The 24,917-nt window shown below is 39.3% G+C and overlaps 1 protein-coding gene across 1 annotated transcript in view; it reads right to left on the bottom strand.

Annotated features, from left to right (window-relative positions):
• The window catches only part of sntg2 (syntrophin, gamma 2), a 158,107-nt gene that overhangs the window by 113,695 nt on the left and 19,495 nt on the right, over positions 1 to 24,917 (bottom strand). The window contains exons 2-6 of the mRNA XM_033642235.2: positions 10,530 to 10,667; positions 10,358 to 10,414; positions 10,142 to 10,199; positions 2,874 to 2,917; positions 700 to 741 (exon numbers count right to left, since the gene is read on the bottom strand). Of these exons, the coding sequence (XP_033498126.1) occupies positions 700 to 741; positions 2,874 to 2,917; positions 10,142 to 10,199; positions 10,358 to 10,414; positions 10,530 to 10,667 (339 nt within the window). The remainder of the gene's footprint in view (positions 1 to 699; positions 742 to 2,873; positions 2,918 to 10,141; positions 10,200 to 10,357; positions 10,415 to 10,529; positions 10,668 to 24,917) is intronic.

Raw genomic sequence — 24,917 nt, forward strand, 5'->3', positions numbered from 1 at the left:
TGGAGAAGAGAGGAAATACATGAGTAAATGAGTCACCTGACTGTCACATTCAATGTGCAAGGTCACTTCTACATACCCTAAATGCACATCTGCTATCAGATCCCTCACTATCCTCTTGTGAACATTATACGTTAGCCCTTGTAACTTTAGCCTGAGCATCTGTCAGTGCTGCGAGTGTGACAGCCTGCCATTAAAAGCGCTGGATTTTGTTCTGAAGAGAAGCTGCTCATTATGTGTTTTGACGCTCTGGAGGTGAATATAGTGAACAGCTGTTTGGGGCTGCATGAGAAGACACAGCTGACAGACATGGGAAGAGTGTGTGCTTGTGTGTGTGTATGTGTGTGTGGGAGAACGGGGATGATGGCTGGAATAAAGGAAATTTTTAACAAGGAGAAAAGCTACATTTAAAAGAGAAATGGAGCCCCCTAAAAAGTCCCATGTATTAATATGCTGCCAAGTATTAGCACCCTCAATTTCTGTGCAGTTTTTGTTACCGATCTACTCTTTAATTTTTTAAGTCTGTCAGAGGGTAAACCAAAACAGCCTCCTGCCAAGATGACAACCCAGATTGTTGAGGCGCACCCCCATGTTGATCGCCTCTGGGAGTTGGTGTTAAACCTGGGAGAATGATGGAAACAGCAATGGATGGGTGAAGCAGGGAGTTGGCTTTTTACAACTGTTAATGAAATATATACTCACAACTTCCTCATGAGTGCATGGCTCTACATTTATGCCATTGACCTAAAAAACCAAAAGAGAGAGTAGAAAAGCAAAAAGTATTATAAAGTGGAGAAAGTGTGTAATTTAGCAAATTTATGCTCTTTTGCTGCAGGAACAGGGCCAGAGGGGAGGCCAGGGGTGGAGTATGATTGGCAGCCCCTGGTACCCCCCTACCAGAGTCACAAGGTGGTAGGTAGCTTGCTTGTTAGTATCATGGATGGATTTGGGAAGTGACTTAACTTTTTTTGTTTGACAGCCACTCAAACTAACCCATGGAGATGCAAAACAATCATTAATAGACACACACAAACAAACCTTTAAGAGACAGAAAAACAGTCTAATAGAACAACAATCACAAAGAAGTGCACAATATTCACATCACAAAGACACCCAAAAGGTCACAAAGAGACACAACACAATCTCAAGGAGACACAAAACCAGCACACCACAAAGACACAACCATTTTTTAGAGACACATAGCAATCACACCACAAGAAATACACTAAACAACAAGACAAAAGAGACACAAAACAACCAGACCACAAAGACTCAAAGTGACCACACCACAAAGACACAGACCGACCGCAAAGACTCAAAATGACACCACAAAGATTCATAACAACCACACCACAAAGACAGAACAACCAAAAAGACTAAAAAAACGACAGACTCAAAATAACCACACCACAAAGACTCAAAACAACACACCACAAAGAGACAGAACAACCACAAAGATTCAAAACAACCACAAAGACTCAAAACAACCACAAAGACACATAATGACCACAAAGACTCAAAACAACCACAAAGACTCAATAAAACCACAAGACACATAACGTCCACAAAGACTCAAAACAACGACAAAGACTCAAAACAACCACAAAGACACATAATGACCACAAAGACTCAAAACAACCACAAAGACACATAACGTCCACAAAGACTCAAAACAACCACAAAGACTCAAAACATCAACAAAGACTCAAAACAACCACAAAGACTCAAAACAACCACAAAGACTCAATACAACCACAAAGACACATAACGTCCACAAAGACTCAAAACAACGACAAAGACTCAAAACAACCACAAAGACACATAACGTCCACAAAGACTCAAAAAGACAACATCACAGAGGCACAATAGACTACAAAGACAAAAAAACGACCACAGAAAAGACACATAAAACAACCACAGAGATGCAAAATGACCACAAAGACAAACACAATAAAAACACACAAAATTACCAGAGATGCAAAACAGTTACAAAGAGAAACAACATTACCACACACACACACACACACACACACACACACACACACACACACACACACCAAAGAGACACAAAACAACGTCACTATAGAGACTTCCACATGTCTGTGTCTAGGGGCCCATTGTCTTATAATCTGTCCATGGCTGTGGGCTTTAGCAGTTATACACTGATATCATTTTATATTAAAACAGAAGTTTTCTAAACCCACCCCACCTGATCTGCTGCTTCGCCTCTCATGGCTGAAAAGTATGCAAAAAGATGCAATATTCTGCAGTCTGACAATATAAAGTCATTGCAAATAAATATGAAACAGTGGTGATCCAAAGGTGCAAGCAATAGCAATTCAATTCATAATATCATTCATATTAATTTCCAATATGAGTGTTAATATTGCTTGGCTGTCCAATGAATCTACTTGATATTCTAGATAAACAGCACACCCAATAAACCTGCCAGACAGATTCAAATTAACTGTTTAAATGATGAAATGAATATCATTACTAAATACTAAACACTTTGACGTTTTGATGAATATTCTGATGAGCAGAAACTATTATATGTTGGTGAACTTTCGATAAATCGACCGCAGAATCCGACAATGAAATATTTGATTAGCTTAATGGAAACTGTGTCTTATGATTCAAGAAGAATATCTATGATCACAATATTATGTCTTCACACGAGCAAAGAGACTATTACTATTAAAAGACTCATTTGATTGAAGTTCAAACTTCAAAAATATGCTCTTCTCATTTCCTTAATAAAAAAATACACTCAGCCAAAACAGAAGAGGACTGAAATTAAAATGCTACAAGTCGCCACTCTTGGCAGTGACCTGAATCAACCTCGAAGCAAATAAGTCATGAACCGATGTACCAACCTGCAACACAGCGTCCCCGACGAACAGCTTCCCCGTCTGATCGGCTGCAGGCGTCAGTTGTCAAGTGTCAGAGGTTAATGAAAACATTAGAAAATAATTGCTCATTTCATACATGGTAATGTGGTGGAAATAGCAATCAGTGTCTCTGTCTGTCTAATCTCTGGCAACGTCCTACAGCTCAGAGAAAGAACACAGGAAAGCATGAAATTTGAAACTAATCAGGATATAAACTCATTTGCAGCGGCACGGGAGGAAACAATGAAAGCTCTGTTGTGAAAAGATTTGTAAAGCTCTGTGAAAAGGGCTCTTAACGTCCCCGGGGATATGAAGACATGATTCTCTCATATCCAAAAAGGTATTAAGAGGGATGTGGGCAAAAAGACAAATTACAGGAAAATGATTCACTCACATGATGCTGTGATACTGCATCCTAACAGGATAGTCAGAGGTCATCAGTTCTTACAATTTTCCTGACAAGCATGAGTGAAGTATTTTCTCCTCCATCTAGCTAACAGCATGGGTGCATTACTCTTCCAATCTGGAGACTGTTTACTTCCTGTCAGTGTTTCTTTTCACACTTTTTTTTTTTAACAACTTTTCTTTTCCTTTTTATTTCAAGCAAACTGTTCCCTCCTTGAAAAGTTTTTACTTTTTGACTTAGTGTCTGCCAGTAGGAGTACATAAACAGTCCAACCACTAGAACTAGTTTTAAAGGAATATCAAGTCAACATTTTGGGGGAAAAAAGATTATTTGATTTCTTTCTGAGCATTAGAACGGAGGCTCGATACTAATCTCATGTCATGGAGCTGGAGTCAGGATATGTTCAGCCAAACTTAGCACAAAGACTAGAAACACAAAACCCAACACCTCTTAAGATGACTTAAGAACACCATGTATCTTGTTCATTTAATTAAACTTCACTCGTTTGTAGGGGTGTGCCATATCATCTTGTTCATAATAATACAAGAATATCATATGAAAAAGTGACATTGTGATACCCATAATACTTCAACTTGTTGACATGTCGACGTCATACTGTTTCCCATGGGAACAAGCATGGCTAAAAGCGAATTTATCACCGACTCCATGGTGGTTTCAGCAGTATGGAAGAAACTGAGGCGTCATTAGGCCTGGTTGCCTGAATGTTTTATTAACAGCCCCGGACTTCTCAGACTCTTTTAGCGAGTTACCGCTCAGAGGGAACAAAGTCAACGGCTCCTCTGGGCAGCAACACAGCGTCTCCTCTACCTCTCCTCTCTAACTGTGTGCACATGGGAGTCAGTGTTGTCAAGTGATTAAACCTTTGGTAATGTAAACCTATGTGACGCTCACGGCTCGACATAAAACTACATACATGTGAATGTGCAATAGTTATGGCAACATAACAGCCTGTCACAGGTTACAGCATGATGATTAGAGGAGTAATGACAGCATAAAGGTCCAGGTAGAGAAAAAAAAACATTCAATTATTTAGGATTTTGCTAAAAGAGAATGAAATCATCTGCTGATTTATATATATATATATAGATCCCAGGTACATTTTTTGTATTTGGGAGCTGTTAAAATGTGTAATTTCTGGTAGATTTTACTTCGTTGAACAATTAATATTGTATACAGAATCTGAATCTCACTCTGTGAGAGTTAATGTTGTTGTTTACAGACTAAAGAAATAAGAGAGATCATTTTAGTTTTTACTGAATATTTGAAGGTAAACTGTTACGTTGACATGTAACACTATATCACTTATTTTGCTGTGATTCTATTTTCTTAAATTTCATTTTATTTTTTAACTAATTTGTCTAAATAATATTGTGATACTATTTTAGGGACATATCGCCCACCCCTACTTGCTTGTAGGGTTGCAGCAATATATTGGTTTCAAGTTATACCGTGATATAACAGTTGAAGGTTATCATAGGGTGTATATTTGCTATCTATTGAAAAAAAATTCAACTGGATGAAGAATCTCCCCTAATTTTAGCTATTTTCTAAAGGGAGATTATTCCTGTAAGGGTCATTCTGATTGGTAATAATGTAAATTCTGTAATACTGTTATACCACAATATTTTCTTAAACAGTTATTGTACCATGAAAATCTCACTTTGTTGCAACCCTACTGGCACGCCAGTGGGCCAATCATTACAAACACATGCTGTGGAGTCAAAAGTTTCCAAAGGGACCACAGTTGGCTGCAGTGATTGTGTGCAGCTTTCTCGTGTCAGTACGGTTGCCAGGATTGGGACTCTCATTTACCAAACAGTACAATCATATGTTTGCTGATCTTACATTCATGTTAATGTGCAGGTTAAAGGGATATTTTTCAGGTTCATACTTGTATTTATGGTTTCTAGTTTAACATGTTCATAAGCTTTAATGGCCAAACTAGAATTACCACTACCTGGTTTTAAGCCACTGCCATCCAATCAAGTTTCACGTCTGTCCAGACTCTTATGAAGCCATGACATTAAATAGTGCTTTAAATATGAATGTTGTGCAAGAAAGCCACAAATTCTAAAAATGTGGATGAATGAAGAGCTTTTCAATCAACACCTATTCAAGATTAGGGTCACCAATTCAGTATCTAAGCCAGCGTCTCCCCATCTGTTACTAAGTTATGGCACTGAATAATGGCAATTGAATAGAAGAGTGTTTTAGCATAACATAATGATGTTACAGCAAAGCTGACCTTTAACCTTGGTTAAAAATGTGATTACTTCATCATTTTATCCTATTAGACATTTAAGTGAAATGTTTACATAATAGGCTTATAAATTCTTGAGTTATGGCCAAAAACATGTTTATGAGGCCACAGTGACCTTTAAACACTAAATTCTAATCAGTGAACCCTTGAGTCCAAGTGGACGTTTGTGTCAAATTTGAGGAAATTCCCTAAAGGCCTTCTTGAGATATCACATTCACAAGAATGAGATACAGTACAGGCCAAAAGTTTGGACACACCTTCTCATTCAATGCGTTTTCTTTATTTTCATGACTATTTACATTGTAGATTCTCACTGAAGGCATCAAAACTATGAATGAACACATGTGGAGTTATGTACTTAACAAAAAAAGGTGAAATAACTGAAAACATGTTTTATATTCTAGTTTCTTCAAAATAGCCACCCTTTGCTCTGATTACTGCTTTGCACACTCTTGGCATTCTCTCCATGAGCTTCAAGAGGTAGTCACCTGAAATGGTTTTCCAACAGTCTTGAAGGAGTTCCCAGAGGTGTTTAGCACTTGTTGGCCCCTTTGCCTTCACTCTGCGGTCCAGCTCACCCCAAACCATCTCCATTGGGTTCAGGTCCGGTGACTGTGGAGGCCAGGTCATCTGCCGCAGCACTCCATCACTCTCCTTCTTGCTCAAATAGCCCTTACACAGCCTGGAGGTGTGTTTGGGGTCATTGTCCTGTTGAAAAATAAATGATCGTCCAACTAAACGCAAACCGGATGGGATGGCATGTCACTGCAGGATGCTGTGGTAGCCATGCTGGTTCAGTGTGCCTTCAATTTTGAATAAATCCCCAACAGTGTCACCAGCAAAACACCATCACACCATCACACCTCCTCCTCCATGCTTCACAGTGGGAACCAGGCATGTGGAATCCATCCGTTCACCTTTTCTGCGTCTCACAAAGACACGGCGGTTGGAACCAAAGATCTCAAATTTGGACTCATCAGACCAAAGCACAGATTTCCACTGGTCTAATGTCCATTCCTTGTGTTTCTTGGCCCAAACAAATCTCTTCTGCTTGTTGCCTCTCCTTAGCAGTGGTTTCCTAGCAGCTATTTGACCATGAAGGCCTGATTCGCGCAGTCTCCTCTTAACAGTTGTTCTAGAGATGGGTCTGCTGCTAGAACTCTGTGTGGCATTCATCTGGTCTCTGATCTGAGCTGCTGTTAACTTGCGATTTCTGAGGCTGGTGACTCGGATGAACTTATCCTCAGAAGCAGAGGTGACTCTTGGTCTTCCTTTCCTGGGTCGGTCCTCATGTGTGCCAGTTTCGTTGTAGCGCTTGATGGTTTTTGCGACTCCACTTGGGGACACATTTAAAGTTTTTGCAATTTTCCGGACTGACTGACCTTCATTTCTTAAAGTAATGATGGCCACTCGTTTTTCTTTAGTTAGCTGATTGGTTCTTGCCATAATATGAATTTTAACAGTTGTCCAATAGGGCTGTCGGCTGTGTATTAACCTGACTTCTGCACAACACAACTGATGGTCCCAACCCCATTGATAAAGCAAGAAATTCCACTAATTAACCCTGATAAGGCACACCTGTGAAGTGGAAACCATTTCAGGTGACTACCTCTTGAAGCTCATGGAGAGAATGCCAAGAGTGTGCAAAGCAGTAATCAGAGCAAAGGGTGGCTATTTTGAAGAAACTAGAATATAAAACATGTTTTCAGTTATTTCACCTTTTTTTGTTAAGTACATAACTCCACATGTGTTCATTCATAGTTTTGATGCCTTCAGTGAGAATCTACAATGTAAATAGTCATGAAAATAAAGAAAACGCATTGAATGAGAAGGTGTGTCCAAACTTTTGGCCTGTACTGTATATGTACCGTTGTGGTGACCTTTAACTACTACATTCTAATCAGTTCATCCATAAATCCAAGTGGATGTTTGTGCCAAATATGAGGAAATTCCCTCAAGACATTTTTGAAATATCAAGTTCACAAGAATAAGACAGATGGACAGATCGACAGATATATGTTATATGTAACTTGCAGTAGGGTGCCTGGAGCAGATGACCATATAAAGAAATCAGTCAAGAGCTGATTTCATCTTAGGTCCCGTTTATACAACAACGATTAAAAACGCTAAACTTTATTTGCCTTTTGGCTGATCGTTTACACGACAGCAGCGTTTTGGGTGCCTGAAAACGCAACGTTTTGAAAACAGGTTCCAGAGTGCAATTTTTCGGAAACGGCCCCGTCTCCATTGTCATGTAAACTTGCTTTATGCAGTTCCTCTGAAAACGGAGACTTTTCCCACATGCGCATTACGCTTCCAGTCACTAGGCATGCGTGAGAAAGTCGACCATCGCAACAACAATGGCAGACTCCCAAGCTCTGTTTGTGCTGCTCACCCTATTGAATTTATCAACGCTTCCCCATCATAGCATAGATTTACTGTAGCAACTCCACCTCGTCGTCCGTCCAGACAAACATTCGTGCGGTTGCCATTTTATTTGTTTATACATTGCCGCTCTGTAGAAGGAAGCGTATGTGCCCAGGCGCGTGTTGTTTCATTACGAAGTCACACCAGCAACTACTGGCCTGGCATGTATACTACAGCGTTTTTGGTCATTTTTGCAGATCCATGTGCACGGCAATTGTTATCAAAACGTTGTCGTCTAAAGGCAGAACTTTTTTCAAAACGAAAATGAGAAACAATTCTGTTTTCAGTGGATTGTTTTCGTGTAAATATGGCCTTATCTTGAACGTAGAAAAAAAAAACATTAGGAACTTAGGGTCTTTATGCTAAGCTTGGCTAAACACCTCCTGACTCCAGCTCTATATTAAAGTAGCATAAATTGGCACAGATTTTACACATGAAGTCCAGTTTACTCATCATAAAAAATACTACTCAGCATGTGCAGTTGTATATCGTCTGTAGCTCTGGAGAGTAGGGCTGTAACGGTACATGTATTTGTGTCGAACCGTTCAGTACGTGACTTTCTGTTCGGCAGACCCTGTACCGAATTATTGGGCGCAGGATATTATTTTATTTTATTTTGTTTTATTTTAATTCCGTTTTTGCGAGCCGAACCATTTAAAATATCTAGTTCCCCGACGAACATAATTGAGTGACGGACCGAGTCCAACCGTAAATCTCCGCTTTCACTTTGTACAGCGCATTCTCGCATTTTGACAACATGGCAAGTGAGCCTGACGAACCTGAAGACCCACCCGCAAACCTTAAGTCCTCCGTTTGGGAACACTTTGGTTTCAGGGTAAAATACGAAGATGGAAATAAACAAGTTGACAAGTCAAAAGCAGTGTGCCGACACTGCAGAACAGCGGTCGGGTATGTACTTGGAAACACGTCTAACATGCTAACACATCTAAAGCGACACCACCCCAGTTTGAACGTTAACCGGCACGACTAGAAAAAGCAATCTGGTGCAAACTACGATATCGTCGTCGTTTAAAAAGAAAGAGCGTTTCCCTGACCATCGTGCTAAAGAAATAACCAACGCCATTGGAGTTGAGTAAAATTGTTTAAGCTGCACTTTAGATATAAGCATGTTTTGTTTACTGCACTTTAACAAAGTGGGAAAGCTAACTAAGTTCCTAGTAAAACTGTTTAAGCAGAAATTTATATTTATATTTTTCATTCAAAAAATGTGTTAAAAAAACAGCAGGATTTTATTTTTCACTTTTATGTTTCTATTTTCATTCAAACAATGTGAAAAAGCAGGATTTTATATTTGTTTCAATCAAAAATTGTGTAAAAAGAGAACTGCTGTGGTGGTATGTTTTAATAAGGTTACCAATAAGTAAAAGATATTTAATAGTTGTCTATTTTTTTCATTACTGTACCGAAAAAAAAACGAACCGTGACTTGTGTACCGAGGTACGTACCGAAACCATGATTTTTGTGTACCGTTACACCCCTACTGGAGAGAGCTTCCTAAAGTCTGAGAAAATAACGCTGATAATGTCATCAGGGTGTGGAGACTACAAATCTATAGCAGAAAGTCTGCATAACAAACTAGGGTTTGAGAGATGTGAGCATTTACCAAGAAAGGGAGGCCCACAAGAAGATGGTTCTGTGTTTGAATAAAAGGAGAAGCAGGCTCTGACAATTCTGACTGGACTATTGTATTCTCTCACAAATGTTCCCAATTTGGAGGAAATGTAATTATGAATTGCTGGGGTACACCCTTTAAAGCTGCAGTTTATAGCAGAATCATCATCTCACTTTCTTGGAAAGAATGCAAAATTGCATGTTAAAATCTTGAACTATTCCGCTCCGTCCCAAATTTAACCAATCTCTTCACTCCTCTGACACTTCCTCTCTTTGATTTTCTCTTTGATTATGTGCTAACCCAGAGCTTATCTCTACAAGAAATTATTGATGCTCTCAAAATGCTTAAAGTTTCATAGTCAACTTAAATGTCACCTGTAAAATAACCAGTGTCTCTTTCTAATTTCATTAACATTTCCATAATCAACGTGATTAATGACATTTAACACTGCATTGAAAACCATTTTCAAGTCCACATTGCAGTAGTGAAATACAACACCTTCTTACCTACTTGATCTTTAAAAATCTTTGAAATAACCACGGGCACGTTGTGCTCTGCGCCTCCCTGAAAAGCAGGAGAGAGAGATGAAGATGAACGTTGTTGAGTTTCACTGGTGATATTTGCTGCCAAAACTACTTTCTAAGACAAACAGTCATCTCTGCAACCCAAAGCCTTTGTCATTTCCACTTTAGTCTCTCCATAATCAAAACTTTAGTGCTTACTTTGATGCTTAAGCCCAGACCGCCAGTCGCTTGTCTTCTCAGTACAACAGTTCTGTGCTTTAGAAAATGGGAGTTTCTTATTGGCAATAGGATATTGTGAACATTGAAACAGTATTCCGGAGTCATGCAGTAAGAATTACAATGCAAGTCTGGAGCCCTCGGGCGCACTTACATTTACTTGGGATTCACTTCCACTTGTGCAAACCACATCCAGCTTCTGTATGGTTAATACCTCTTTGGTCAATTTCAGGCAGACATCATAGGTATTGTTGGTCTCCTCATTGTACAGCAAAGCAATTCCAGATTTTGTCTGTTGGAATTGAGAAGAGCATTGACATTTTGCCAAGCAGAGCAATTATGTTCACAATGAACATTTTAATCCTCTTTCCTCAATGTGTCATTTGTGTACCCAATTCTTCTGGTCTTGTTTTTGGTTAATTGGTTTTACTCAACATTGTAAAGCATGAACCTTTGTGTAATAGAAAAAAAAAACGATTGCATGCTTTGATTTTCACATCTTTACCTTACAAAAAAAAGAATGCACAAAAGTTCAGGAAATGGCACTCAACACTTAGAAGACAGAAATGACAACAACAGACGATTCAGATAAAAGAACACAGTGGTGGTATAAAGTGTGACATGTGTGCTATCTCTGAGTAGGTGAAGATTCCACAGATACACATAATAGAGGGAAGTTTAATCCCGCCCTCGAATTTCATGAATTATTCTCTGATCTATCATTGCTCTGTCTCTATCTGCAAACACCTGAAGTCACAACCAAACCCTTGAGCAGCTCTAATAAATAAGAAATAACCTGAACTTTTTTGTCTAGAGATTAAGACTGCCAGCTGGAGTTTTTTCAAGTTCTACAATGCCCTTTGTCACTAAAGCTCAGTGAATCCTAACCTTTTTCTGTCTAATGTACCCCACGCTCTTATCAGATGAGCTTAAGTCTGTATCATCAAGGCGACATGACCTGGTCCTAATGTGTTTTTTCTGAACTGAATTTAAACTGGATTTTATTTGCACATCTTATTCTGAAAATTCAAACCAGGGCTCAGTATAAAGGCCTTTTAAAGTTTTGATCCCACAACTGACCCGAACAAGGTGTAGATCTTTGAGGACTACTTGACAAAGTTTGCATTTGTACGTTTACAACCCAATTGCCAGACTAAATGCTGGCATTATACATTTCTGTAAACCATGGATATGTTACTTTTTTACATTATTATGTAGCAGATACCTTCAAAATCTACATTTCTTTACCTTTCAGCAAGGCTGTTGTTAATGCGTAGGTTTCAGCACATAAGCCACTTGGTTATGGTTAGGCAGCAATTATATTTCAGCTTAAAATAGCGGGTTTTGGTGGCACTATTCCTACTGGAAACACAGCAAAAAACAACCACTTCTTGTGACACTATTCTGGCTGGAAACAGGGATTTCTCAGTAACAAACAACCCCTTTTCGTGGCCCTGTCTCCAGTGGAAAAACAGCAGCGGGTTGCTAAGAACGCCCATGTTTGGTGGCTAAAAAGCTGCTGAAAATGCAGCAAAGACTTGCTGAGAAGAAAAACGGTTTTGCTGTTCGTGGTTCTCAAACTGTGGTCTGAAGCTTGGCAGACATCTCACCTAGCTGTAACGCCATCCACCACCCCCTTCACCTCCCCATGACAAAGTCATCTCATACACTACATAACTTCGATATGATACTTCATATGATACATATGAAATGGACCAATTTGGCATCGGCTGTGGTTTGCAGAAACATATAACATCTGATTCTGATGACGGGGCTTACTATTACCATTAACAACTATTCACACACTCTTGTGGTCTTAAGGTTGTAACATCGTAGTCAGGCTGGTGGTTAACATGTCCTGTGCAGTCAGCCTTTGGTGTTTTGGTTTGGTAACTGGTTTAAACCAAATCATAATCTTTTGTGTAGCCATGCTATCAGCGTGGCTTCGCGGAAGGCAATGTCAGTTAGATGGTCTACCATTTTGGTCCAATCTGAAATATCTCAGCAATTCTTGGGTGAATAACCAAAGGATTTTGTACAGAGATTCAAGTTTAGTAGGGGTGGGAATCACTGGAGACCCCACGATACGATATCATCATGATACCCAAGTCATGATATAATATTATTGCAATTTTTAACGCTTTGAGATATGCGGAGTATATATATTTTATCTAATAAAATAAGGTTTCTAATCTGTTCATCTCACTTGAATGATTTTTATTGTAGCAAAATAGTAGACTGAGAAAGCAACTGATTGTATTATTCTAGTAAGCTTCCAAAAGTTTGTTTTTGCAATATCAATAATCTATATAATACAGAAATCAATACTTGGTATCTGTGTATTTAAACAACATTGTCACCCAAAATAGATATTATCCTGTGTCGATTCACAAGTTTTGAAAACGCTGAAGGACATGACATGGCACACGAGACTCTACTGTTGAAACAGTGAAGGACATTTTTTCCCTCAGCTTAATCAAAATCCAGCCAAAGGAGTCAATACAATTGATGGATGATCTGACATGTAAACGAATGAGAGGACTACAGCTAATGTTTGATGGAAAAACAATTGCAAGTTGAACTGAAGTGACTTGACTATAGATTACAGAAATGGGTTCATATCCAATTAGTGGACAAAATAAAAGAAACACTCATATAATGCAGTCCAATACATCACCACAAGCAGTGGCCCCAAAAGTTACTATAAACTTGAATCAGCATGTTTTTGAACTCTCACCTGAAACGAGCCTTAGAACCTTCACATAGATGTGATTTATTGCAATATGTTTCTTTTGTTGTTTCAGTTATTGTATCCACCCACTCTTTCATTTGATATTGTTGCAGGTTTTACTCTACAGGTTCCCCTTTTGGCTAAACTGTTATCAAAAGCCTCCTACAACATTGTTGACAATAAGCAGTTCTTTATGTAGAGCACCTTACCATTTTACAAGCCTTTTATCAGTGCTTTTCATTTACTTATGAAGACTGTTTCTTTACTATTACATTTTTGGCATTTATGTGGAAGCTATCCACTTGTGGACAGGCATCCTTAAAGACAGTTCTGGGCCTTTGAGATTCTTTTTACATGACTGATTATTTGAAAGAAAGCCAGGGACCGGGAACATCTTTTTTTTAACTAGAAAAGCAATTTTAAAAATGCATTTTAGTCACTTTGTGTATTTCAAATAATTGTGCGACTGCCTGGACTGTCTTGATTCAACCTTAATGGTGCCAGACTGAAGTACTTATAAGACAGACTTAAAAGCAGAGCAAGGTAATTAGACAGTGATCAGTAGAAGGACAAAAATGCAAATGTTAATGTAATTTATTGTCCCACCGTTCTTTTGCAGGCAGATTTCTGTAGAATAGCAGATGATTGACCTTTTCATAAATTATGTACTCTTATGGGGTCAGAGTGGGTGAAAAAGATGGTCATCAGTAAATGAATGATGTCAAACAATGCTTTTTTAAGAAACTTTAGAATGAAGGTCATGTTCTGTTCCTGCCAAACAAGACAGAGTATAAATTAAGGCCTCTGGTCAGGAGCTGGGCAGCACAATTAAGCACTGACCAGTTTCATCTACCATTACGTTTCACAATTAACAGGTAGGGCTGGGCAATATATTGGTATTATATAGATATCATGATATGAGACTAAATACTGTCTTAGATTTTGGATCTTGTAAGTATTGTCTTTATCTGGTAAAGACTGGCTGCATTACAGTAAAGTGTTGTCATTTTCTGAACTTACCAGACTTAACCTAGCTGTTCTATTATTTGCCTTTACCCACTTAGTCATTAAATCCACATTACTCATGATTATTAATCAAAATCAAAAACTAATAGTCAACCCTACAATACTGTCATAATACCAATAAAGGTATCTGGTCAAAAATATTATACTTGATTTTCTTCATATCGCCCAGTCCCATTAACACGTAACAATTACATGACTGGGAAGATCCTAACTTAAACAAAGTTTTATTGCTGTTTTGCCTGGCACTTTGCCAGTTTTAGGTGGTTTGAGGAACATTTTAATCCAAAAACAAGATGGTTGCTTCTCCTGTGTTTGAGATCAGAGTTGCCTCGCATTCAGATATAAACCCTATGATTGGTCGACAGACTCAAGCCAAGGAATAATGAACAGCGAATGGACAGCTAACAACAATGACTGTTGTCAACATGGGAAAATGGATAAATAATCACACAGACATTCAGTGTCAGATTGATCATTATGTTATTTTACAAAAAAGACACCACAGATCAAGGCTGGATGACAAAGCTTCTGAAAGGGATATGAACACATTGAAGACCCCGTTAGAATGGCACAAAGGTTAATGTTAGCTCATAGAAGGTCTCCTACATGTAGCGTTCCAGAGATATTTAATGTCAGTAATGTTATGTTGTATACGACAACCTCAACCTCAATTAACTTACAGTACACAGTTTATTCTCAGATAACTTCACATTAGACATCACAATTATTTTTCATTTGCGCGATCTGACAACTGCATGAGGCATTCAACTTGCCCAAACACAGAGTAGACTTGCCCCAGGGAAAGTGAATGTCAAGTTCTGACAATTTTTAACAAGGAGAGACGAAGCAGCTATACTAGCAAAACAACCAGGTAATATTGTGATAGACTTCTTCACAGTCACATGACAGCATTGAGACATTTTTTTACGACACTATCGCCAAAATTCATTATATTGTTACATCCCTAACTAAAAGTGTAATGAACTGTAATGACCTTACCAGTTTTGCGTTGCGGTACAGCAGAGGGTGCTTAAAATTCACTATCTTGACCTAGTGCATTCCCTATTGACCTATGAGTAACTAGGGTATTGTTACTCTATACCTTTAAGATACTGACCAAAACAAACAAGTACCAAGCAGTATCAAAAATGTTAAGTCAAGATCACCAGGGATCTGATCCCGGACTGCTGCAGCTCCCCTCTTTCTGTTGCTACCTTCTCCCGAGCCACACTCCTGGCGAATGGTCAGGGTGACATCTGCCTGGTTATCATGAGCTGACGCAGCAGTAGGCTAACAACCAAGACCTTAAACTGTCCCAACAAACTCACACCAAAGGTCGCCAGATGATACCATGTGCTCATCTGCATATTGGTGACATCATCACACAGAAATTTGCTTAGCTAGCAACTCTTCTTCTCTTCTGAGATGCTACCAAAACTTTTTAAGTATAACTATACTACATGCCACTCATTCATATTATGAGTATGGAATAAAGTACCCTTTTGGTATTGGTATCACTTTAATAGTGCTGGCATTGGTAATGGTATCGTAACGTTTTAAACAATACTCAGCCCTATCAGTAACCTATTCAAAAATATAAATGGAGGAAGTCACTTGAGAGCAATGCCGAGCTGATCAGACAATCGCAACTCAAAGGCATCTGAGGAGCAGTAGGTGAAATATTTTGAGTTTTACATCAGGAGGTTGGGGCCATTACGCTACATGGGTTGTGTTCAAATTAAGCTAATTACATGTTGGTTTGACTTGGTTCAAACGTATCTTTTTTGAAAAAGTGACAGTCCTCATCAACATTTATAGGCTCTACAGTATGACATGCTGCGGTCAGCAGTGCAACGGAGGTTGACAGTGCATCTCCTGGCAACGCCAGCCCTCAGATGTTAGCAACAGCTGCCATGGAAAACGGCCACCCACAGACTTGAAACTTAGACACTGCTTCCTTTTTTTAATGAGAAAAACATGCACAATAGTGGTTGGTATTACATATTATACTTCCTTATCTTCAGTGATAATACATCCAAAATCAATGCTGGGCGGCTAATTAAAGCAGTGTACTGATGCTGGCTTTGGTGCTTAAATAATGGTGTGTATTATGAGATTTAAAGAATAACATTGCTGGGCTTCATGAATGCAACACATGACTGTACTGACGGGAAGAGCTTTAATGGGATTCCCTAACTAATGGCCTAAAACATCTTATTACCCATGGGTTGAATTTTTGTTTGATTTTAATGTAGTATGAGTGGTTATCGTCATGTGTTTAAGGACAGGGCCCCTCAAGATTGAAATCCATAGTGTGGGAAAAATGCGTGGGAAGTGGAAACGGATGTCCCCCCAAAAAAGGTAGCCGCTCTTGGGCTTGTCATGTACCAGCCCTGTGCTTCTGCCAGCTTGTTCATGTGTGACTGTGTGCAGACATGTAAGACCACAAAGCATATATTCTGGAGACTATAGTGCTGTCTTGCAACCTCGTCTCATTTGCGTAGATTGAAAACAATAGAGGGAATCAAAGCCGCCTTGTGGGACACCTGTACATAAAACAATCTTGTTAAGCCACCACGCTGGTCGCATATTCTCCTTAGGCAGTCTGTCAGAAATTCTTTAATCCATTGGAAAAGAAAAACACCTTCAACATTCAAATCACACAGCCGCTGCAGAAGCAAATGTATTTGCAATATATTCAAAGCTGAACTGAGTTAAAATCGTGTGACAGCATATCATATTCATCATGCTGACTGTGGTCAAATTGTGTCCTCTTTTCCCTTAAATCCTGCCAGCCAAACTGTGGGGGGGTGAAGCTAACAACCTAACGCAGTCCAGTACAACAGCTCTGCATTAAATTCATTTCTGTGTTTGTGAAGCTTAAAATGTCCATGTTTTGTTGTTTTAAAGGCAGTAATCTTTGATGAATCCTCTGGTAAGGTCAGATTAGTTTCAGAGGACTGTGAGACCCGAACTGCTATATTTACAAAGTGCTGTGATTAAGTGACCTTTGACTGATGAATATTCTTAATGGCAGCCTGGCCTGTTAAGAGGTGCAACGAGCTAGAATTGAAACACAGCCTTTTTATCTCTGCACTTAAAATATTCACTGGTTGCTGGTATCTGAGAACTGACCCCCGACCCAGTCTGTGCCAGGTCTCATTTAGCCGAGTCTAGTCTGATCAATTCGAGCAGAGTCCCATTCTACTTCAGACTCCAAGTGGACTCGGCTGCTCATTAATTTGTGATGCATCATGCTCTCTCTCTTTTTGTGTCTATTTGGGTTGACTGTATTGTAGTCCGAGTCTAATTACACTCAGGTCTAGTGATGGGCAGACCGATTCTTTTCACAGTATGGGTTACATCAAATCGATACATGTAAATATATCGAGTTTTTACAAAGTATAGTGTCAATTCCTCTGTGACATTCCATTATAGTATATGCAGGTCGTAAAACTAGTGCTCCCCACCCCAAACAACTTCTCTTAAATGCATTACCAGTCATCATGTATAAGTTTACATTATTAAAGATAGAATATTCGGGGCGTTGGTGGCTTAGTGGTAGAGCACTCCTTCTCTCTCTCCCCCTTTCACACTTGTCTGTCCTATCAAATAAAGGCTAAAAAATGCCCCAAAAAATATCTTTAACAAAAAAAAAAAAAAAAAAAAAAAAAAAGATAGAATATTCATTGTAATACAGTGTTTCAGCATCCCACTTGTATGTATTGGTAGGCAATGTAAGCTCAATTGGAAGTTACAGAAACGTCACTGACCAATGATCCGTCATTTTTTGAGGGGCAAGTAGAAGACATCCCAGTGTGTCTGTGTCTTCATGTCGCCCATATTTGTGCATGTTTTCTGAAAGCTTACAGATATGAAGAAACTAAGCAGTACCACCAGAGATCATGGAGGCAGCGTAGCTTAGTTCAAGCAGGACATGACCAAAGGACACGACAAAGACATTTTAAAAATGGCATACTGAAACAAATGGGGCATATCGTGAAAGGAATTCTCCATCTACACATTACATTCCCCCAATCCCAAATGGATCCCTTACAGACTCGTTGACTCAAGCCCTAAGCCCTTACAGACCTAGGACCAATTCCATTTCTTCCCCTCAGCCCTTGTCTTGGCCCTTCCCCTTGGTTTTTGCGCGTTCATGTGAGGGGAAGTGGTGACCCAACCTGACCCAATTCTCCATCAGGTTAGCTCTTAACCTGACAGAGAATTGGGACACCACTTCCCCCCTGAAATGGAATTGGTCCTAGCTTAGGGCTTGAGTCAACAAGTCAGTAAGGGATCCATTTGGGATTGGGGTAATGTATTTAATGACCTCACAGACTAACACCGTCTACAAAACTGCTTCCATTAAGAGTTTCAACATTACGTCTTCCTCCACCATCGTCATTTTTGTTGTTATCAGAAACTTTTGACTCCGCCCTCTGGTGCCATCTAATGGATGAATCTATGCAAGATACTGGACACATGAAAGTATGAGGGCAGTGACGGTTACAACATTTGAAAAGAATATATCGTTTTTTGTACGTGAAGGGGGTATGACCCAAAGTCAAAGGCTTAACGTAAAGTAAATTGTGAGTCATTGGTTTTCAAGTTAAGTATATTTTACAATTTTGTCAGGACAATTTTAAAGTGACTCTTCATTTCTGACTTCAGTCCCAGTCATGTGACTCTAGTGCACACATGTGGATCCGATCTGTAGCTATGGTCACCTACAGCACAGTGTCCAAGGTCTTCACCACACTCATTCCAGCCAGACATCAAAAGCTAGATACTATGTTCGTCCAACACATTTCATGACTTTAAATTATTGAAATTCTATTCAGTTTTCTAAAGTTCACCACCATTATCCCTGCTTTTACCCTTTTGGGTACACGATATCCTCAAGAAAAGGAAACAGTTTGGTGAATATCACCATTAATTTAGCGAGTTGTGTCTGGATGATGAGCGCCTCCAGTCCTACTTTCGGTTAAACAGGTGTCAGTTCGAGCATCTTCAGCTCCAAGCATGTGCTCTCTGGTGCTTATTGCTATACTGAGGTACAGAGGGATTGTATAGCTCCTTGTAATTATACACAGTCAGGATGAACCGTTCGTCGTCGCACTGCATTGCCATTGTGTTTACACAATTTATCTCAGCTACTCTCAACAACAAAACATGAATGAAGTTGACGTGATCGCAAAGCCCGCCTCTTGCTTGATTCCATGGATTTGATTGGCTGCCTGGGCCAAGTAAGACGATGACGAAATGGTGCCACTGGTGCCTGACGCCCAAAAGTTCAGATTATTTCAACTTTCAGCGTCTACAAACTCGTGTCTAAAAAGACGCCAGAAAGACGCTCGTCATAAAAAATGCTTGAAAACCAGTCAGATGCACCGTATCATAGGGCATCAATTGTTCTACTGGCGTCTCGTTTCTAGCTCTCCTTGTAGGTGTGATCGTCCCCTTACAGAGGGTGTAATATTGTTGGGTTTGTAAGGTCACAAAATCCTCAGTAGAAAAGAAGATAAATAGAAGAATATGTACAATACTGAAGGAAAATCAAAGCTACACTTAAACAAAGTTGTCTGTATACATTATAGATGGTGAAAGCATGAATTGTGCCAGAGGGTGAACATGTATAGTTAATCCATTTAGTTGGAGGGTATCTCCACACACAGCAGGTGAGCAAACTCAGCATCAGTTAGACGCATTGCATCAGCTTTCATTTGATACCTGCAATTCACTCCAACACAACAATGTCAATTATCAACAACTGCAAGTAATACGAAGAATAAGAAGAAAAAAAATAAGAAATATTCAAAGAAGATAAAAGATTGCAATTAACAATTCTGATGTTCGCACTGCTAATTTAAAGACGTGCATCTAATCAATCAGCTTAAAGGTTTTGTTTGTAGTTCTGTTTTTTAAAAAGATGAGTAAATCTCAGTAGGGGTTGCTGAATGAGTTAAAGAACAGACAGAACTCAAAGCCCACCTGCTGTGGAGATTTGTGCACTGACAAAGACAGGAGAAGGTCGAGGCTGGGTTTTGTTGACATTGAAGGATCTCCTAAACATACTGAGTTCACACTCTCAGTCCTCTGTGAATCAGAGTGCAATTTGACCTGACAGTTGGTGATTAGCCAGATTTGTCACACTGGCTAGAGGAGTGCTTATAACCATGTCAGCAGTGAAGATCACATCAGTGGTGTGTCTGCAGAGGCTCTGTTTAGTCTTGTACTAAACGACAGACCAGGTACATATAGCAAAGAAGGTTATATAACATAATAAGATGGACACAAGAGGATAAGGATGGGGGTAAAAATCGATACAGCATAGTATCGCGATATTTTGTGTAGCAATACTGTATTGATACACGGAAGCCAAGTATCGATCTTCTATTATATACATTATTAGTTTTTGCAAATACACATTTTAATACAACCTTGGTACTAGAATAATAAAATCATTTGCTTTTTCGGTCAACTAGATGGTGCTGACGTTTTCTTTCCTGGTGAGGTCAGCAGAGGTCTCAGTCAGCGGCATTTGGCAGGAAGTTCATCAAAACAAAGATGGAGGCACCGGAGAAAGAAATCAGAAATGTGCCGTTGACATTTAAATCAAACATCTGGATTTATTATGGATTTTTTAACATGGAGGGAAAGAAGGACTTGGATATGACATGTGATTTGCAAGCAGCATCATATGATAATAAATACTCTTGCAACACTACAAACATGAGTGCTAACCTCACACACCACCATCCAGAGATAGCGTTAGCCACTGACAGCCAAGTTAATGCTAAACCCACTACGCCTTAAAATCAACCAACACTGAACACACTCAGCTTGACAAAACTACCCTCCAACTCTAAAAGAGCTAGGAAAATAACAGTCCATCACCTCCTTCATGTGCAAAGATCTGCCTTCACACACTGTTGTTGAAAACTAAGGCTTTTGTTACCTGCTAAAAACACTGGAACCCAGGTATGTGACTCTGTCTCAATGTTTTTTCACCAACACATCCATACCCAAGCTCTACAGAGAAGTGAAGCATAATGCTGAGGAATCTTTGAGTACAGCAGGAACAGTGGCATTAACTTGTGACGCCTGGACTTCAAGGTCAGTGGATTCATATGTGACTATAACAGCACATTATCTCACAGAGAACTGGCGACTGCTGTCTCACATTCTTTAAACCAGAGCAGTATACCAAAGTCACACTGGAGCAAACATTGCAGACCTCTTGCAAAATGCAGCACAAGAATGGGGGACTGTGGTTGAAACAGGCGATGCTTCTAACATAGGTGCTGCCATTCAATTAGCGGGATACCTGCTTGTGAAGTGTTTCGCTCACATGCTTAATCTGGCCTCACAGCAGGCGTTAAATCTGCCAACAGTTCAGTTTGTCAGGTGCATGCAGCATTTCTGACAGGTTTTATGACAGTGTTGGTCAGCCTGTCTGCTTTGCATCAGGTTTTTTTGCAGTAAAAACGGTTAAAGTCAGATGAACGGACTGAAAACCTCTTATGAAGTTTTTTCTTTGGTGAAATAATTTGCAGTTGGAAAAAAGGTATCACAATACATCACAATGTATTCTATCTCAATACTCACGCCCCCCCTTGACGGCGCCACTGGCCGCACACATGTGAGTTGTCGACGGTGACAACGTATGTGTCGGCTTCGTCAAGTGTACCAAGTGCAGCACGATGCTGGTATATGACAACAAAAAGAAGGGGATCTCAACACTTAAGAGGCACATGACGAAGGCTTGCCATGGAAAGACAGACATGAGTCAGCCTTCAATGTCCACGTTCGTATCCTTAAAAAAAATGTCGGGTTTAAACCGGGCTCGGGCTCATAATTACAGTTAAAGGGACAGCCGGGCCGCGTTCGGACAGAACATGCACGGGCTCAGGTGGGGTCAGGCTGGATTTTTTGGGCCCGATCAAAGCTCTACTGCAGTACCCTGCCTTCAATTTCAATCCTCTTAATATGCTCATTGGTGTGGCAAATAATCACACTGAGTCTGTTAGCTTGATGCTAACACATAGTAGGAATTAGTATTAACACGGTAAGGGAAAACAGTATGGCCATTGCAATCATATTCTCTTAAACAATCCATGTTACTTCACATGCCTAACATAAAACGACATGTGTGCTCACAACTACAGGCATATATTTTTTATGCTCTGTGAAAACGAACTAACAGCTGCTGACTTCACACTGTTAACTCAATATTATCATTATGATTTCTGTCCCACCCACTCCAGTTGACTTTTTTTGGGAGCTGTATTGCTCAAAAAATGTATCCACTGATTGACAGACGTGTCTTTCCCAATATAAGTCAATGGGGAAAAGTATTTTTGGGTTGCAGGGCGTCACATGACAGAACTAGGAAGTTGCACTACCACTGTTTGACCACTATGAAAATTGTCTTCATAGCCCTGGCTCACTTCCTGGGGGCCTGCAGAATAAGGCTGCAATAGTATGAGATTTTCAAGATACCATAACCATCTCAGAAAATACTGTGGTTTCACAGTAACACAGTATTACCGAATTATTATCAGTCAGAACGATCCCTGAAGCAATTAAAATGCAAGGGTTATTTTTGGTTAAACAAATGTTTTATTACTATATTTGAAACTTGAAACCATTTTTTTTTTAATGGAAGGGTGTGTAAAAAGTCTCCCTTGTAGGAATAACTAAAATAAAGTTGAGATTTTCTGTCCAGTTGCATTTTTTTTCTCAATATTGTAGATAAGCAAATGTACACGGGGTGATAACTTTCAATTCTAATACCATCGTATACCTTGAAACCAGTATGCAATTGTTACTCTACTGCAGAATTCCTGAAAAGATGTTGGTTTATAATGGCCATCTTAAAACTTAAAACGTCTCTTTATTATACTCTATTGTTTTCTTTATCTTTCATTTATTCTTTTCTAGCTTTCTAATGTAAACAGCTAACAAGCAGGGCAGGGTAATGTTTAAAAAATGGCGATAGGCTACCAGTAACAATACCTGTACAAACATGATTGGTCAATACAATACAAGCTGAGAGCAGAATGCTTCCAATATCAAAATCTTGTACCACTGCCCACAGATTCTGCATACATGGAGATTTTTGTTTATAGATTGCTGCTGCCATTACAAAACTATTTACCTATATACTAAGTTATACTAAGAAACTTTTCTTGATTTTATAAGATGCAAGATTTATACATGATAACAAGATATCTTTTATGTCACTAGGATATATTTTTCTTGTTATTCCTACAAACCAAACCACTCTAAACCACACCCTTTACCATATCACCCTTATCGTGTTGTATAATAAAACTTGCTTGTTATTTCACAGAACCTCTTTAAGACTTGTGAAGAGGTGCACAAAACAGGCACTTGCTGCAGTTTGAGCAAATATCAAAACTCCAACACAAGACAATTAACCCCACAGGACACCTTTCACTGCGGTTTTTCTCTTGTTTGAAATAACACTCGTGCAGTGCCCTGAAGCAGCTGTGCTCTGATCACAGCTGCTTGTGGTCAGCCAAGGCTCAGCTATCCCAACCAAGTGGAACTATTCAGCTATTCAGAGACGATAAAAATAAACTATTCTGGCCCCAAAGGAAGTGCATTCTGTATTCTCTCTCTGATTTAATATTGTAACTTTTAATAAAAACCACAGATATTTCTGAGCAGAGAAAGGCATACAGAGCAATGAATTTTTGAGTTTGCTGGGACCGTAGTTAATAGACTGGTTGGCAGACTAGTAGCCTGATTGAAATAATTAATCCAGACTGCTGGCCTCCACTCTGTAATTTACATTGTGTGTGGCTCACCAGATTTCATGGGATATCTAAAGTGTATTTGCTTTAGGCACAAAACAGAGAGGGGACTGCTTTTCCATCTGAGCAAACAGCACAAGTATCAACAGTCTTCTTACAACAGGAAGCAACAAACAAGGTCCAAGAGACATGTCATGATTTTTAGAAACAGTAGCACCTTTCAAATTGCGTGAGAGAGCGGCTGCAAACTGCCTCAACCATCAACTCGACTGTTTATAGTGTTTGTACCACGGTATCACAGCTGTGGTTCCAGTGGGAGGGGGTAAAGTACACTTTTCAGAGTTGAAAGAAGTGAGTCAGAGTGAGATCTTACTTGGCTTGCTACAACTGAAGTGAAAGAAAATCATTGTGTATGCTCAGTGGATCCTAAGTGCCACGGTGAATTTTTTTTAGCTAAAAAAAAAAAAAAAATGTTGTTAAGAGCCATTCTTATTGACTATTTCAGTAAGTTTCACCTTCCAAGTTCACTGGAAATGAAGCACCTCTGTCAAGAACGCAGTGCCATCGACCACAGCACGGTTTCCCTTAAGAGCTTAAACATTTCCACAACACTTTCACCAGCTCCTGCATCATTACCTAATCTTGCAGCCTGTCTTAAAAAAGTGGGGTTAGGATTCAATAGTGTTCTTTCAAATCTCTTATCAAATCTAATTAGAATTTGTCTTCACTCGCAGGTAACCAAAGTTATAAATAACTAAACCTAGAAGGTTCAATTTAGATCTGTAATCAGCTTTTGTTGTTGGAGAGGGTAGAAACTGTTTTTAGCAGCAGCCTAATTAATGTTCACAACCTGTAGCTACAATCTGTAAATGAGACAAGCAGCAAAAAAAAATTAATGTTGATTAAATGTGCCTTAAACACTGTCAAAGTACCTTCTCCTATTACTGGGATCCCAATGGATAACTATTAAGATGGTAAGCTTAAAACATTGATATCTTAA

Source organism: Epinephelus lanceolatus, chromosome 15 (genome assembly GCF_041903045.1).
Source record: "Epinephelus lanceolatus isolate andai-2023 chromosome 15, ASM4190304v1, whole genome shotgun sequence".
Lineage (NCBI taxonomy): Eukaryota > Metazoa > Chordata > Actinopteri > Perciformes > Serranidae > Epinephelus > Epinephelus lanceolatus.